This window comes from Monodon monoceros, unplaced genomic scaffold (assembly GCF_005190385.1).
Source record: "Monodon monoceros isolate NGI ecotype Baffin Bay Population unplaced genomic scaffold, NGI_Narwhal_1 Super_Scaffold_13, whole genome shotgun sequence".
NCBI lineage: Eukaryota > Metazoa > Chordata > Mammalia > Artiodactyla > Monodontidae > Monodon > Monodon monoceros.
In genome coordinates, this window is record NW_021703769.1 from 34,964,519 (window position 1) to 34,979,461 (window position 14,943).

The 14,943-nt window shown below is 38.2% G+C and overlaps 1 protein-coding gene across 3 annotated transcripts in view; it reads left to right on the plus strand.

Moving 5' to 3' along the window:
- Positions 1-14,943, plus strand: part of PLCB1 (phospholipase C beta 1) — a 682,570-nt gene that overhangs the window by 579,072 nt on the left and 88,555 nt on the right. For all 3 annotated transcript variants that reach the window (XM_029220651.1, XM_029220652.1, XM_029220653.1), the window contains exons 24-27: positions 1,919-2,051; positions 4,874-4,927; positions 8,197-8,416; positions 12,636-12,816. In XM_029220651.1, coding sequence (XP_029076484.1) covers positions 1,919-2,051; positions 4,874-4,927; positions 8,197-8,416; positions 12,636-12,816 — 588 coding nt within the window. The remainder of the gene's footprint in view (positions 1-1,918; positions 2,052-4,873; positions 4,928-8,196; positions 8,417-12,635; positions 12,817-14,943) is intronic.

A 14,943-nucleotide genomic window follows, 5' to 3' on the forward strand; every position in this document is an offset into this window, starting at 1 on the left:
AACCCCTCCGTTCTCATCCAGAGCGGGAAAGCAGGCCCAGTGTTGCCCAATCTGATTTTTCAACTGAAGCAAGAGATCCATTTTATTAATGTAAAATCTCCTTATTTTTAAAATCTGGCAGCATTGGGTGAACATTTCGATGCACTCCATTTGGACCCTAGAACATTTCAGTGCACTCCAGTTGGACCCTAAGCCTCCAGTTTGCAATCTCTTGCTGAACAAAAAATATGAAATCCCTCCCCTTGGCATAATGATTCTAGGGAGACTTTTCCTCATGGATGTAACTGAACAACACAAACATACCAGAACCTCCCCATTCAAAGTAGCCATTTTTCAGAAGACAGAGTTCTGCATCATGAGTTCTACAGGCTGCCAAGGTCACTGGCCTAGGTTCCTTAGCCCCCACTCTGCCCCCTGCCCCGCCACTGACCCCAGGCTCATCCCTTACATCTCAATACCATCAGCTCTGAGCAGAGCAGGCTGTAGTAGGTAAACAGGGATTGTTTGTTGAATTAAAATAAGTTCTGCCATCACCAAAAGCAGTGTTGGAACTTGTGTTTTAAAGATGCTTTGGGGGGACAGATTAAAAGCCACTTGTGACAATGTGTCATTATTTTCATTCTCATCTTACATTTTCTAAAAATGTTATCATAAGGCAATCTACTGTCTGTAATTACATAACAAAATGTCACAACATTGAGCTCCAGATGACTCTTGGCCATTTCCTAATATATTTTCTTAATGTACAACAAAGTAGAGCATCAGGATATCCTCAATGTCAGTAAAATCTGCCTTGGACTCAGAAGGCAATCCTGAGACAAGAGTTGCAGAACCCTGAAAAGCTTCGCTAAAATGGTATATAATTACTGAGGCAATTATTTTATAAAGATCAACATTTACTCCTCAAACATTAAATGTTTGCTCTGCACAGGGCATAGCAGACTAGCTGCTGGAGGGAATGGAGTAGAGATTTCATAAGTTTTAATGTATCTGTTATTATTATTTATTGGTAGTATTATACAAGCTTAAATGTTTTATCTATTTACTTAACATGCACAAATTTACTCTGTGCCAGGAATTATTCTAAGCACTTTATGAATAGTAACTTATTTGATCCTCTAAACAACCTTACAATATAGATAATATTATGATCCCCAGTACATACATATCCCCATCTATAAAGATGAGGAAAGTGAGGGACAGACAGTTAAGTGACTTGCCCAATATCACAATACTAATAAGTGGCAGGGCCAGAAATTGAACCCAGGTAAGTCTGGCTCCAAAATCGATGTTTATAACCAGTGTATCAATTAGCTACTGCTGCATAACAAACAATCCCCCAACTCAGTGGCTTACAACATCAACTACTTATTATTGTTCATGAGTCATTTGGTCAGCTGAGCAGTTCTGTTGATCTGGACCAGGTTCAGCTAATCTTAGGTGGGCTCACTTAAGTGTATGTTGTCAGCTCAGGGCTGGCTGGTCCAGGACATCCTTGTCTACATGACTCAGCTCTCCTCCATGTGGGCTCTCATCCTCCCTGGCTATAGCAGGGGTCTGAGAAAGAGAAGAAACATTTGCAAATGGCTTTTCAATCCACTACTTATATCTAGTTTGCTACTCTCTCATTTTACCAAAGCAAATCACATGCTCAGGTCCAGAGTCAGTGCTGGAGAACACGTCCAAGAGCAGTGGGCATAGAAAAGCATAAATATCAGGTCCTTTAATACAATTAACTGGCCAAAATCATGGTTCAACACCATGCTGTTTTTACCCTGCTTTCTGCACAATTTCAGATGTGATATTTCAGAGTCCAAATGAGTTGTGAAAATGCTATCAAATGTAGCTTTTTGGGTTTAGGAAGATCACAAAAGAACCATAAGAAGTGTGAAAAATTAAAGGATGTTTATGATTTTAGGCTGATCCTGGGGAAACACAGTCAGAAGCTCCAAGTGAAGCCAGGACAACTCCAGCAGAAAACGGGATGAATCACACTACATCCCTGACACCCAAACCACCCTCCCAGGCTCTCCACAGCCAACCAGCTCCAGGTAAACACTCTGATGAGAGAGCTGTGCTACATGACTAGTAGCCTCTAGTTTATATGTACCACTGAAGGAGGTAGCATGATTGACTTAGCGAAAACATCACTTGGGCAAAAATGCATGGACTTAGGAGATGCTCCAGAAACATGTGATGAGAGAATGAATGAGGGAAGGAAGGAAGGAATGAAGGAAGGCCAAGAGACTCATAAGTGCTCATCTGGCTCTGCTGACAATTTACGAAGCCACAACAAAATATCACCCAGATTTCCCATGTCTTTATGTAGCGATGGATTATGGTCCATCTGCTGGCAGGGTGTGTGAAGTGTTCTTCAAGCACCTTATATGCAGCTATGCTTTAGAAGCACATTCTTAGTTCTACCTCACTAAGTTACGTTTCTGCCAAGAATTCCTTCGCATCTTTCCCCACTTCCTTTCACCAATTTTAAGTGCCTATCATGTGCTGAGCACGTTGCTAAATGCTTCACGTGGATTATCTCGTTTAACTCTTAAACCAGGCTTCTGAGGGTTGATTCTACCACTGCCCCCATGGTGCAGATGAATAAATTGCAGTTTTGAAATGACAAGGTACTTCTTGAAGGCCAGGTCGCTATTGAAGAGTGAAGACAAGACTGACACCAGTTCTCCACGATCCTAAAATTCTTCCCTTTAGCTTCTATGCTCCTACTGAGACTACTTAAGAAAGGAGGTTGTTGAGATTAATAGTAATAAGGAGATAACCTGTGTATAAAAAGAAGTGATATTTTCAAATGAAGTTTTTATATACCAAATACAAACAGTTAGTGTGTTTCTAGAGTATGAATAATTAATTTAAATAGTGAATATAACCTTGTGCTTTTGAGAGTAAAAGAGAATTTAGCATTTGATGTTTTTACCTGGGTGCTTTGGAATCATTTGACCGACAGAATCATTTTTAAAATAGCACAGAATACATTGCAAAACTGGACCCCTCTTCTCTGGCATTAACATCTGTCAGAGTCAGACCAAGAAATTAACAATGGCACAATACCCTGAACTAAACCACAGACGTTGTTTGAACTTCACCTGCTTTCCACTAATGCCTTTGATTGTCCCAGGTTCCAGCTCAGGATCCCACATTGTACTAATTGTCATGTCTCCTTAGCCTCCTTGAATCTGTGACAGTCCCTCAGTCTGTCCTGTCTTTCATGCCCTTGACACTTCTGAAGAGTCTGTTATTTTGTAGATTATCCTTCAATTTGGGTTGGCCTGATGTTTTCTCATGATTAAACTAAAATTACACATTTTTGGCGAGAACATCACAGAAGCAATGCTGTTCTGAGAGCATTATGTCGGGGGTATCTGATGTTGCTGTGTCTCATCATCAGTGATGTGGGATCACTTGGTTAAGGTGCCGTCTACCAGGTTTCTCCACTGAAAGTTACCATTTTCCCCTTTATAGTTAATTGATATCTTAATGGAGACACTTTGAGACTATGCAACTACCCTGTTTCTCCTTAAACGTTTGTCCGGTGATTTTGGCACCCTCTAATGGATCATGCCTGCAACATTATTCCTGCCTGCTGGTCAGCCTTTGATTTTTTTTTTTTAACATCTTTATTGGAGTATAATTGCTTTACAATGGTATGTTAGTTTCTGCTTCACAACAAAATGAATCAGTTATATATATACATATGTTCCCATATCTCTTCCCTCTTGCGTCTCCCTCCCTCCCACCCTCCCTATCCCACTCCTCTAGGTGGTCACAAAGCACGGAGCTGATCTCCCTGTGCTATGCGGCTGCTTCCCACTAGCTATCTACCTTACGTTTGGTAGTGTATATACGTCCATGCCTCTCTCTCGCTTTGTCACAGCTTACCCTTCCCCCTCCCCATATCCTCAAGTCCATTCTCTAGTAGGTCTGTGTCTTTATTCCTGTCTTACCCCTAGGTTCTTCATGACATTTTTTTTTCTTAAATTCCATATATATATGTTAGCATACGGTATTTGTCTCTCTCTTTCTGACTTACTTCACTCTGTATGACAGACTCTAGGTCTATCGACCTCATTACAAATAGCTCAATTTCGTTTCTTTTTATGGCTGAGTAATATTCCATTGTATATATGTGCCACATCTTCTTTATCCATTCCTCCGATGATGGGCACTTAGGTTGTTTCCATCTCCGGGCTATTGTAACTAGAGCTGCAATGAACATTGTGGTACATGACTCCTTTTGAATTTTGGTTTTCTCAGGGTATATGCCCAGTAGTGGGATTGCTGGGTCATATGGTAGTTCTATTTGTAGTTTTTTAAGGAACCTCCATACTGTCCTCCATAGTGGCTGTATCAATTTACATTCCCACCAACAGTGCAAGAGGGTTCCCTTTTCTCCACACCCTCTCCAGCATTTATTGTTTCTAGATTTTTTGATGATGGCCATTCTGACTGGTGTGAGGTGATACCTCATTGTAGTTTTGATGTGCACTTCTCTAATGATTAGTGATGTTGAGCATCCTTTCATGTATTTGTTGGCAGTCTGTGTATCTTTTAAAAGATCACTTGTCATTCCTGTTATGGCCAGAAGGTAGCAGTAGCCTAAACTGAATTTGTTGACAGAGTTTTGATTCAAAGTGGAGGAATGGCCTTTCTATAACCAGAGTATATAGATTCACATTTAATTAGGTTTGCCCCAAAGTTACAAAATGAAGACATTTCTTAGAATATTTTTAGGATAAATTTTCTCCTGCAATTTGTAATTTCTCCATAAAGAGACTTAGAGTCAAGAGCCAAACATTGTTTTACAGGAAGAAAACAATTTTAAAAGTTAAAAGAGGCTATTTTTTTTTTTCAGGCTCTGTAAAGGCACCTGCCAAAACAGAAGATCTTATTCAGAGTGTTTTAACAGGTAAATACCACCTTTTTTCCCTATGGAATTAGGCAGCTGAATATTACGCAGGGTAAGTATTTAGGGGAGAGGAGATTTCATCTTTGAAATATAAAATCATTAATATTTCTCTTCTAAAACCATCTACAGATACATCCTACTTCAAGCCATGTTACACAATATAATCACAGAGAAGTAACCATACTTGGCAAATAGGACCCTACTGGTATAAAAAAATAACATAATTTCACAAGATGTATTTTGGAATCAAGGAATAGTTTCATACTGGAAATGTGACCCAGTGAACAGGAATGCAGTCTTCCCAAAGTGCCCACAATAAAGCATATTTTAGAAATGCAGAATGTGAACTGTTTGTGACCATAGAATACACAGAGTTTAAGAATGATGATACAGTTTGGGAATATTTTATATTTGGTTAATTTTTTAAGCTAGTGGGGCTAAAATTGGTACCAGCTCTCTTTAATACAATTAGCAGTATGTAGCAGTGTATAACATGTTGGCCCAACATACAACAGAAATGTACACAAAAAACAGCACTATGGATAAGAACCAGAAACTGCAAACAACTTAAATATCCATAACCAGTAGAGTGGATAAATTATGGTATAGTCACAGAATAAAATAGGATACAGCTGTAGAAATAAACTACAGTTACACACAACTGCATGGATAAAATTCACAGCATAATGTTGAAGAAAAGAGGACAGACACCAAAGAGCACATTCTTTATGATTCCAGCTACACAGAGTTCAAAAACAGGCAAAAGTAATTTGTGTTCTTAGAAATATGGATTTGGATTATACTTAGGGGGTGGGAGGGAAGGCTGGAACTGAAAAGAGGGTGTCTGGGGTGCTGATAATATTCTGATTTTGATCTAAGTGGTGGCTACAGAAACCTCTTCACTTTGTGAAAATTGAGAGGGATGTGTATTTATGATTTTACCAATATAATACATAAAATATGCATCAAAAACTTACTTTAGGAATGTATGAAAAGAAAACATGTGTTTAAAGATTTAATTCCATGGGAAACAATACAATGTTCACACATAAAACAAGAGACAGAAGTGTAAATAAGAGCATGATTCCAACATTATTTAAAAATACACAAATGCATAGATGAAAGGTGGGTGTCTATATCAATATATTAGCAGTGATTATCTCTGGTTGGTTTATGAGTGGTATTTGTTTCCTTATATAAATGGACATTACCTTTATGCTTAAGGACGTATTCAAACAATAGCCTTTCATCCACAGACTTTTTAAAAAATGATACTTTCCGTGGAATTATTTTTAGTCATAGGTTGGAACATCTTGAACCCTGTTGCTAAACTTGCCACAGCTGGTGTGCTGCACACCATTTTTAAAGAAGTGAGGTTGAATCTGTCACCAAAACTGCAGCAATTCCTTAGGATTATAAATTTTAATATAATCAGTCATTATGCAACCATAATGAGTCCATCTGGGCCTGAGGGAAACCATTAAATAAATGTACCTGATTCTCTCCCTGGCCTCTTTCTCAAAAGGAATCGAATGTCAGGAGAATAGATACATTATTAAAAAGGGAAACATATTTCAATTGCTTAAAGACCTTATCATTTAAGAACATAAATTGTTATTCTGATTTCAACATTTATCCACTAGATATATCATTTGCTCTCCAGGTCTGTTGTTATTCATGGCATATATCATTTCTGAGTCTCTTGACAGTTCTAAATATTTATGATAACTTATTTTTGTTCCCAGAAGCAGAAAGTTCACATCAAAGGATGAAAACATGTGAACTATGACTTAATCTAGGTCTAAATAAATGATAATTAATTGAATTTAAGGCACCATCCTTTTTAAGGTACCTCACTACTCATGGATGGCCACGAAAGAAAAGCACCAACAAGTTGTGACACTCCATTGACTACGTGATGCATCTTAGTTTTAGAAATGTTAACGTATTTTTTAAATGCATATTTTTACAATTGATTAAACAAGTCAGTAAAACACAGACTGTTTTAAAATCAAGCTCTGTCACATTAAATGTTTTCTTGGCATTAAATAAAACACTATGTAGTGATATAAACTACCACCAACCCTTATGGTTCCTTTGGGTAAATCACAGCAAGGACCTTCCCTCACCTTACTGATCTATACTGCAGCGATGTTGTGATAAATATACAAACCTACAATATCTATACTGTGAATAGTGCCCCTTAGAAATGGTGCTGTAGAACCTGTACAATCATTTGTTAAGCCTCTAACAGGCACACTGCCAGAAACTATGTTAAAAACTTTGCATTAATTCTTTTATTTCATCATCACCATAACAACCCTAAAAAGTGGAAATTGTGTGATCTTTAAAGTGGATCCTGTTAGTGCCCACCAAAATCCCCTTTACCATCTGTGGCACCCAGCTCCCAGCTGTAGTAAACGTTGGCTACTAACAGCGCATAGCTTCCTCTGCTTTTGAAAATTGCCCTCATGGAAGGCACACTGATCATGAAGAGGGATTTCTTATCTGATAAATATCTTGCTACTCTGTTGATCATGGAGCATATCTCATTGTATCCATTTGAGCTGTTTATTACACAACTATGTCTCTGACAACGCCCTGATACATTTGATGCTCTAGGCATCAAAAATTTATACAAAAGCAGGTGCAGTGCCATTTGCAAGCATATTAGCAAACCACAGGGATAGCTGAAGATTGTGTGGGAGATCTTTTATAAAAAAAAAAAGAAAGAAAGAAAGGAAATTGCCCTCAGCCAAAAGGAAGCCCCCTCTCTAGGAGTTTATGCCTCCCCACAACTGACATTCCCAAATAGGCAAAAAGCTGGCTTTCTTGCCTCAAGGTGAGACTAACTCTGTAGTACAGTTCACGCTCCAGAGCTCCCCGTGGGATCAGGCAGAAGCCGGACTCCAGCCGAGACCACATCCTTGTTTAGCTACTTCTTCTTCTGTATCTGCTGCCCTCACTCCCCTCCTACTGAGAGCCCCCCTTGGTAAATCACATGTACCTGAATCCCTCTCTTGGGCTCTGTTTCTAGGGAACCCAAACTTTTTTTTTAAATTATGAGTAAAGAAATTGGGTCTTTGAGAAATTTGGTAACATAGTCACAAAGTTAGCAAGCCATAAAGCCAGCCTGGAACACAGGTTTGACTTCCAAGCTCTGCTCTCAAGGTCCAGTGGGCTGGGGTCAGAAAACTACTGCTCAACAGCAACTGCTCTGTCCTCTCAGCCCTTCCAGGCCTCTCAGCTCTCATACCCATTTGTTGCAGAAGTAGAAGCGCAGACAATTGAAGAGCTGAAGCAACAGAAGTCGTTTGTGAAACTTCAAAAGAAGCACTACAAAGAAATGAAAGACCTGGTTAAGAGACACCACAAGAAAACCACCGACCTTATCAAAGAACACACTACAAAATATAATGAAATCCAGAATGACTACTTGCGAAGGAGGGCAGCTTTGGAAAAGACAGCCAAAAAGGATAGTAAGAAAAAGTAAGTTGAAGGGGTATTTTTTGTTAGTTTTATAGTATAAAGGAGGAGAGTCATTTACTTGGATTTTCAGTGTTGTTTTTTTTGAATGGACAAACTACAATTAATTTAAATGATTTTTTATTGATGAACATAAGTGTTGTTTTTGATTATTTGCTGTTATAAGAAATGTATTAATAAATATGTATGTATAAATTTTTTCGTATATCCCTATTTTCTTAAAATTTTAAAAGTGGGATCCCTAGATCAATTTAAAGACTTTTCTGTTTCAGTTTGTAACTATCAGCAAGATACGAAAGTGCAAAACTGATGGAGAAAAAAGTGATGTCATTAGTGTCTTAATTTGCATTTCCTTATTAAGTTGAATTTTTTGGCATATTTATTGTCAATTTATATTTATTCCTTTGAAAATCGTCATATCACAGTCTTTGCTTGATAGTTCTTTTTTTCTTTTAATTGGAGTTTAGTTGATGGATTTTCAGTGTTTTGCACCACGTTTTGGATCTACACCACTGTAGGAAGGAAAGCCACCCAACTCCTTCCACTCTCTACAGCTTTTGTGTCCTCTCAGCTCACTTTTGCTTGTAGACTGAATTTCTTTATTTGACCAAATTCTGAGACTAGATATGCAGGAAGTCCTACCATTGAGTTCTAGCCTGTAGGCCCAGGACCAACTGGCTGACTTGCCATATTGCAGCTGCCAACCTGGGGGGTCTGACATTTTGCTGTGGACTAGAACCAAGCTGAAGAGGCAACTTGTCTTATTGAAAAGAGAACCTCTACTGCCCTTTGCTGTTCTATCTGAAACCCACAAAGCCCTGTACAGATAATCCTTGTTTGGGGCCTAAGAGTCCCCACAGCCCCATGTACTCAGACCGTGCTGGAGAGAAGCGTTTCTCACACATTCATTCAACCAATATTTATTGAGCGCTTTCTGTGTGCCCTGGGGACACAGCAGTGAGTACGACCTACTCAGTTATCACCCCAAAGTGCCTAACGTGGTAACGTGGGGAAACTATGTGAGCATAGAAGCTAAGAGTCAGGCAGGCTGTACCACATCCTTCCATCCTTCCCTTCACTTCCTTATTCAATAATCCGATCAGGTTAGAGAGAAAGGTAAGAGGCATTTTTAAGATTCATATGAATCTGAAACATACGATTCTTGTGACATATGATTTAACATGTGCTTAACTTAAAAGCACAATCAAAACCCAGTACCTGGGTTTTTAAAAGCAGCAAAAACATCATTTTTTAGACCTGGAGCAGCCTTAGAAGCCATCTAGGTGAACTGTTATCACTTCTTCAAGGAGGAATCTGAAAACTAAAGGCTTAACATTTACCCACAGTTACAAAACAGTTCAGGCAAAGCTTGGCCTAAAACTTCTAAATTTTGATCTTAGTGATATGTATGTAGTCATTTGTTCATTCCTGTATTCATTTATTTATAAGTCATATCCTGAAAACTTCCAATAGAATGTTAAAGTAAATTCATAGACGACATGTAAAAAAATCCTATAAAAATAGAAAAAAAAATGTACACACATACATATGCACACAGACTGCCTACAAGTTACCAGATCTGCTGTCCGATACATGAGTCACTAACCACAAACAGTGACTCATTGGAATTGAAATGTGCTTCAACTATAAAATAACACACTAGAATTCAGACTTCACTAAAAAAAAAAAAAAAAAAAAGAATCTCACATTTTTATATTGATGTGTATTGATTTTAATTACATGTTGAAATGATAATATTTTTGATAATCCAGCTATGTAAAATATATTATTAAAATTAATTTCACTCATTTATTTTTACTTTTTAAGATGGCTACTAAAAATTTCAAATCACGTATGTGGAAAAAAATCAAATATGTGACCCGTTTTGTATTTCGACTGGACAGAAGTAATCATTTAATGTAATTTCTGTCCTTGAACACTAAAACTAGCTCTTAGCTTCTGAGAAAAGGAAATACGGGTTAGATAATTCTCCTTATCTGATTAAAGGAAACTTGCATTTCCAAGAGGGACAAACATTTTCCTGGTATTAAATTACAAAAGAATTCATCTCTTGGATCATAAACAGGCAACATTAGGCAACAGGGGATAATATCTTCAACCCTGTTTTTAGAGAAGATGCAGAAACATTCGTCCCTTGGTTATTTTTCTTTACTTTCCCTCAAAAAACAAACAAACAAAAATCCCTAAGCATCTTGTGTCAAAAAATACATCAGGAGAAACTTTTCTTCAAGAGGCAAAGACACTGAGGTCTGATTATGTCTGTCCATTTCCCATCCCCCCATGATACACATTAAAATCCTGAAAACTCCTCAGAGTAATAAATGGGCATAACGTCCATTATATTCATTTTTTTTTGCCAGTGAGATTTTTTTAATCTCACTGATTTTCTTCTTGTTTTGAAAGTATAATTATTTTTCACAAAATATATTAATATGTAATGGGCTTATATTTTCTAATGAATGAATATATAGTTTTTAGATCTATTTTTTATTGAGGTAACATTGGTTTATAACATTATATGTTTCATATGTACAACGTTATATTAGATCAGTTTCTTATTCAAATATCCGTAGTGTCAACTGAGTTTTCACATAATGTGAAGGGTAGATCATTCAAAGATGGTTTCTGTCACACACTGTGTTGTTCTCAGAGCACAGACTTTGCTGTTTTCTAGATGTCTGTCCTTGGGTAAGCTGCACCGCTGCTCCCCCATACTGTGTCCTTAGGAAAATTGTCTCACTGAAACTCAGTTTCCTCAAATGTAAACAGGAGATTGTCACACCTGCTAGCTGGGTTGTTGTGAAAGCCAGAAGTAAAGCAGAAAGTCCCTGGCACCTGCTGAGTGGTCAAGAAATGTTGCCCTGTTGCCTCTGCTATGGTGATTGTGGCTCACTGAAGCAACACTTTATGTCTGGCTACACCAACTTCCTGCTGCAGCAGATTATAAATGTATCTTGTGTTCATGCCAAGGAGGTCACCCCTCCAATGCTCCTCTCCTCTGATGTTGATAAATAGACTTGTACTCATGCCAGGATGGAGGGCCACCTCAGTGCTGCCATGTGATTTTGATGTTTAGAAACCTTTGAGGGAATTCTGCATCCCTTATTTGACAAAATAGGATCCTAACACTAGCTTCTACCGACTGCCTCTCCATGTGGCACCATTGTGTTGGCCTAATTCAAAGAGAAAGTAAGAGGAATTAGCACCAGCTGATTCAAGAAACCTCTTCTACTCGTTCCACTTGGCCACAAGTGAAAACATGGAGACAGAATCTGATGTGTTGGGTATCTTAGGTGGTTGTTTCTGCAGCGGTTTCCATATAAATGAAAAGAACAGACCTGCTCTTGGTACCCCGTTTCCAACACTGTCTCTCATTCTATTTGTCCTACAAGAAGTAAGAGCACAAAATTTGAAAGAATCACACCATATGTTTTAACACAATAATGTTAGTGAGAATTGCTTTGTTTTATTTCAACATTAGTCCTAAATGTCAAAATAGCTATATAATTCTTTATGAATAACTCAAAGAAAGTCCCCCTGCACAGAGTGAGCACTCGATAAATATTTTAGAATGAACCCAATTCATCCTCCTTTCTCTTGGAACCAAAGTGCCATTTTGGGTGGAGATATCAATGAAGTTGGTTCAGCCCCCAAAGAAACTTATTTTAATAACAAATCTTGCTATTAAAAGACGTCAAGAAACAGAACATGTCAGCTGGGAGTGTTGTTGGCCTGTGACGTCTGCACATGCCCTCTGTTGTCAGTCTACATCACACAGATGCAAACTTCATCACCTTTTCAACTCCCCCTACAGAGCCATCAATGCAGCAGAGTATACAGGAGAAATGTAGGTGGAAATTACATTATACGTGCTACGTTAAAAAATAAAAGTCCTTATTAGACATTGTTTTTCCCAAGGGGGGATTGTCATTCTCTCCACCACCACTGCCAGGGCCCCCAGCCTCTTGGCTTTCCTTTTCTGCCACTACCTCTTTCTAGAGCAGCACAAATTTCATCTACTTTCTGTGTTTGGAGACCTTCTGCTGCTAAGCTTGTCCTTGGGGTATCAGCTTCTGTCTCAAGTGGTTTATCGAAATATTTATTTCCAAACAGAGTCTCTAGGAGGGACTCTGGTGAGCAGCCCTCCCTCCACCTTGCTCTGACCTACATGTTTTGTGAGTCAAGCTCTGTGTCTCTGCAGATCGGAACCCAGCAGCCCTGACCATGGTTCGTCAACAATTGAGCAAGACCTTGCTGCCCTGGATGCCGAAATGACCCAAAAGTTAATAGACTTGAAGGACAAACAACAGCAGCAGTTGCTTAATCTTCGACAAGAACAGTATTACAGCGAAAAATACCAGAAGCGAGAACATATTAAACTGGTAAGCCTGAGAAATGTGATTTCTCTTTCTATAGCTGGAACCCTCTTTTCTATAGAAAAATTTTGATGCCCTTGGATAACATAACAGGAGACAGCAGCAGTTCTGGCTGGCACTTTCATTTCGCTTCCTGACTGAATAATCTTATTTTGATGCCAGGTTGTAGAGGGAGATAAGAGGCATTTCTCAGATCCATATTGTGACATGTGATTTAACACGTGCTTAACTTAAAAGCAGGATCAAACCCCAGTACTTCGGTTTTAAAAAGCAATAAAATCATCATTTCTTAGAAATGGAAATTGCATGGGCCAAATAGTATCCACCATACTGATATCTTACAAGCCCCACTATTCCAGAATCTTTACCAAGTTCCTCTCTGTTCTCCAGTGAAGCTATGTTTTATTATTTTTATTTTCACTAACTCATGTTTGGGCTATAGTAGTTTTTTGGGATTTTTGAAATCGCACAAGATAATTACACACTTATCTTTAAGAAAACTAAGAACGTGCTGCAAATAAATGTTCACTTTTTATGTAGCAGTGTAGCTTTGCAGTGATACAAAGAGAACTGTACAGTCCACTCTCCTACACTTAGAAAAGTCAGTATTTAAGTGGCCTGCATGGAATGTTGTCTACCCAATTCCTGAGGCTCCCTATGAAAGGAAATGCCGTCATCTCCATGAATGATCAGTTTTGTCCTCCAAAATGTTTTCTCAGGAAATGTGACAATCCATTGTTTTTTTAATTGAAATATCATTGATTTACAATGTTGTGTTAATTTCTGCTGTACATAAAAGTGATTCAGTCATATATATATATGTATATATATACATATATATATTCTTTTTAAAATTATTTTCAATTATGGTTTATCACAGGGTATTGAATATAGTTCCCTGTGCTATACAGTAGGACCTCGTTGTTTAACCATTCTCTATATAATACTTTTCATCTGCTAGTCCCAAACTCCCAATCCGCCCCTTCCCCACCCGCCATTGTCAACCACAAGTCTGTTCTCTATGTCTGTGAGTTGGTTTTTGTTTCATAGATAGGTTCCTTTGTGTCATATTTTATTTATTTATTTATTTATTTTAATTTTTATTTTTTAAAATATTTTAATTTATGTATTTACTTGGCTCTGCCGGGTCTTAGTTGTGGCATGTGAATTCTTAGTTGCAGCATGTGGAATTTAGTTCCCTGACCAGGGATCGAACCCAGGCCCCCTGCATTGGGAGTGCAAAGTCTTAGCCACTGGACCACCAGGGAAGTCCCTGTGTCATATATTAGATTCCACATGTAAGTGATATCATATGGTATTTATCTTTCTCTTTCTGACTTACTTCACTTAGTATGATAATCTCTAGGTCCATCCATTTTGCTGTAAATGGTGTGGTTGCATTCTTTTTATGGCTGAGTAATATTCCATTGTACATATGTACCACATCTTCTTTATGCATTCATCTGTCAGTGGACATTTAAGTTGCTTCCATGTCTTGGCTATTGTGAATAGCCATTAGCCATCGGCTGTGAACATAGTGGTGCCTGTACTTATTTGAATTAGAGTTTTGTCCAGATATATGCCCAGGAATGGGATTGCTGGATCATATGGCAAGTCTACTTTTACTTTTTTGAGGAACCTCCATACTGTTTCCCATAGTGGCTTCACCAACATATGTTGCATTGTTGTTGATGGCTTGACACAGAGTAGGGACATGATAAATGTTTGGTGACAGATAAATTAAATGAATCAAGCAATAAAGTAGCCTTGAAAACAAGCTTGTGCCAAAAACAAGTGAGTAAGCTTAACAGAAATTAAAGTAGTGTACCCAGGGGAAATGGGTTCTCAAAGCTGTTTACATGACCTGTTCATTTCATTGCCGAAGGCCTGTCTATGTAAGAGAATTCTGAGGCTGTTTCTGCTAATAGGTTGCAAACAGTGAATGGTTTAGTCATGACTATGTAATAGATGGATCAGGGTATTGCTGTCATTGTAGTACTGGTTCCCAATGACAGTATGCAAATGAGCAGGTCAAAATCACAAGAGGAGCTTATCAAAAATCAGATTCCACTTGGTCAGGTACTGTCGACTTGAGCATGCATCAGAATCACCTGGAGGACTGGTTAAAACACA